Source organism: Olea europaea, unplaced genomic scaffold (genome assembly GCF_002742605.1).
Source record: "Olea europaea var. sylvestris unplaced genomic scaffold, O_europaea_v1 scaffold1545, whole genome shotgun sequence".
Lineage (NCBI taxonomy): Eukaryota > Viridiplantae > Streptophyta > Magnoliopsida > Lamiales > Oleaceae > Olea > Olea europaea.
Genome location: NW_019233045.1, coordinates 114,674 through 116,031, shown reverse-complemented (window position 1 = coordinate 116,031; position 1,358 = coordinate 114,674). Strand labels below are relative to the sequence as shown.

Here is a 1,358-nt window from a genome sequence, read left to right as displayed (position 1 = left end):
GAATGTTATTGTAACAAACAATTTAATTTGTTAAAAAATGACAAACATAGGCTAAATATGTTGAAAAATAAATTTTTAATTTTAGAAGCAACTTTTAATTTTTCAAAATTCCATTGAATGAATCATTCGTGCATCACAATCCTACCACCTTAACGTATCCTCATCTGCAATTTACTTATTTTTAATTTTAGTCAATAAAAATATTATTTATTAATAAATAGCTCGTTTTCATTATGACTCTCCAATGTGCAACTTGTGGGCGGTTCAAAAAAACAAAAAAAAATGTGCAACTTGTTTCTTAAAACAATTATTCCCCAAGTATAAAACGGTCAGTTAATTTCGCCGCAGTCAAGACTTTTAAGAGTTCCCACAACTCCTCCTCTCTCTCTCTCTTTCTATCTATAGAGTGCGAGTTTGTGTGATGGCTCAGACTACTCCAAACCACAAGCTGACTGTTTCTGGGTGGGCTGCTCACGACTCCTCTGGCAACATCACACCTTACACCTTCAAGCGCAGGTATCAGTATATGAATTAAGCTCCTTGTATAGATGTACAGGTGACATTACTGTATTGATTGGTTGAACCGTGTTTTTTGTCCAATATCCAATTAAATTTTGACAGTTGACAATCTGTCAAAAGTATTGTCAACCAGCCCTGTTCATTAGCAGGATTGTTGGTATATTATAGACTTGCTTTTAAGTTGACAATATTTGCTGATTCTAGCAATTTTTGTGTAATACTCAGAGAAAATGGGGTCAATGATGTAACCATTGAAATTCTTTACTGTGGGATATGCCACACTGATCTCCACCAAGCCAGGGACGATTGGGGCACCACTATGTACCCTATTGTACCAGGGTAATCCACATAACTTTTTATTAAAGAGTTTTTAGTCGTTCTTAACACAAGTTTAGTGACAATAGAGTCAATATATACCGTAGTAGTGCTATATAACATTATCAAGCTGTAAAAGTGTGGGTGCTATAAGGTTATTGTCGAACATGTCACAAATTGTCACATACTCACATGCTTGTCTTGTTCAGAAAGCAGAAATACGATATTATTGAATCTGTTCTTATAATATGTTTCAGCCATGAAATTACCGGGATTATAACGGAGGTGGGCTGCAATGTGTCCAATTTTAAGGTAGGCGATAGGGCAGGAGTAGGGTGCTTGGCAGCATCATGCTTGAACTGTGAGTACTGCAAGGATGGACAAGAGAACTACTGCGACCAACTTCAGTTTACCTACAATGGCATTTTTTGGGATGGTAGCATCACTTATGGAGGCTACTCCAAGTTTCTTGTAGCAGATCACAGGTAATATAACTTGCCAAAAAAAAAAAAAAAAAAGGGGAC

General features: G+C 36.3%; 1 protein-coding gene across 1 annotated transcript; it reads left to right on the top strand.

Moving 5' to 3' along the window:
• Positions 1–365: 365 nt before the first annotated feature.
• LOC111376677 (probable cinnamyl alcohol dehydrogenase 6) lies at positions 366–1,349 on the top strand. The gene is made up of 3 exons (XM_022999647.1): positions 366–516; positions 745–858; positions 1,092–1,349. The coding sequence occupies exons 1-3, from the start codon at positions 422–424 to the stop codon at positions 1,321–1,323; spliced, it is 441 nt and encodes a 146-aa protein (XP_022855415.1). The 5' UTR covers positions 366–421; the 3' UTR covers positions 1,324–1,349.
• The last annotated feature ends 9 nt before the right edge of the window (positions 1,350–1,358 follow it).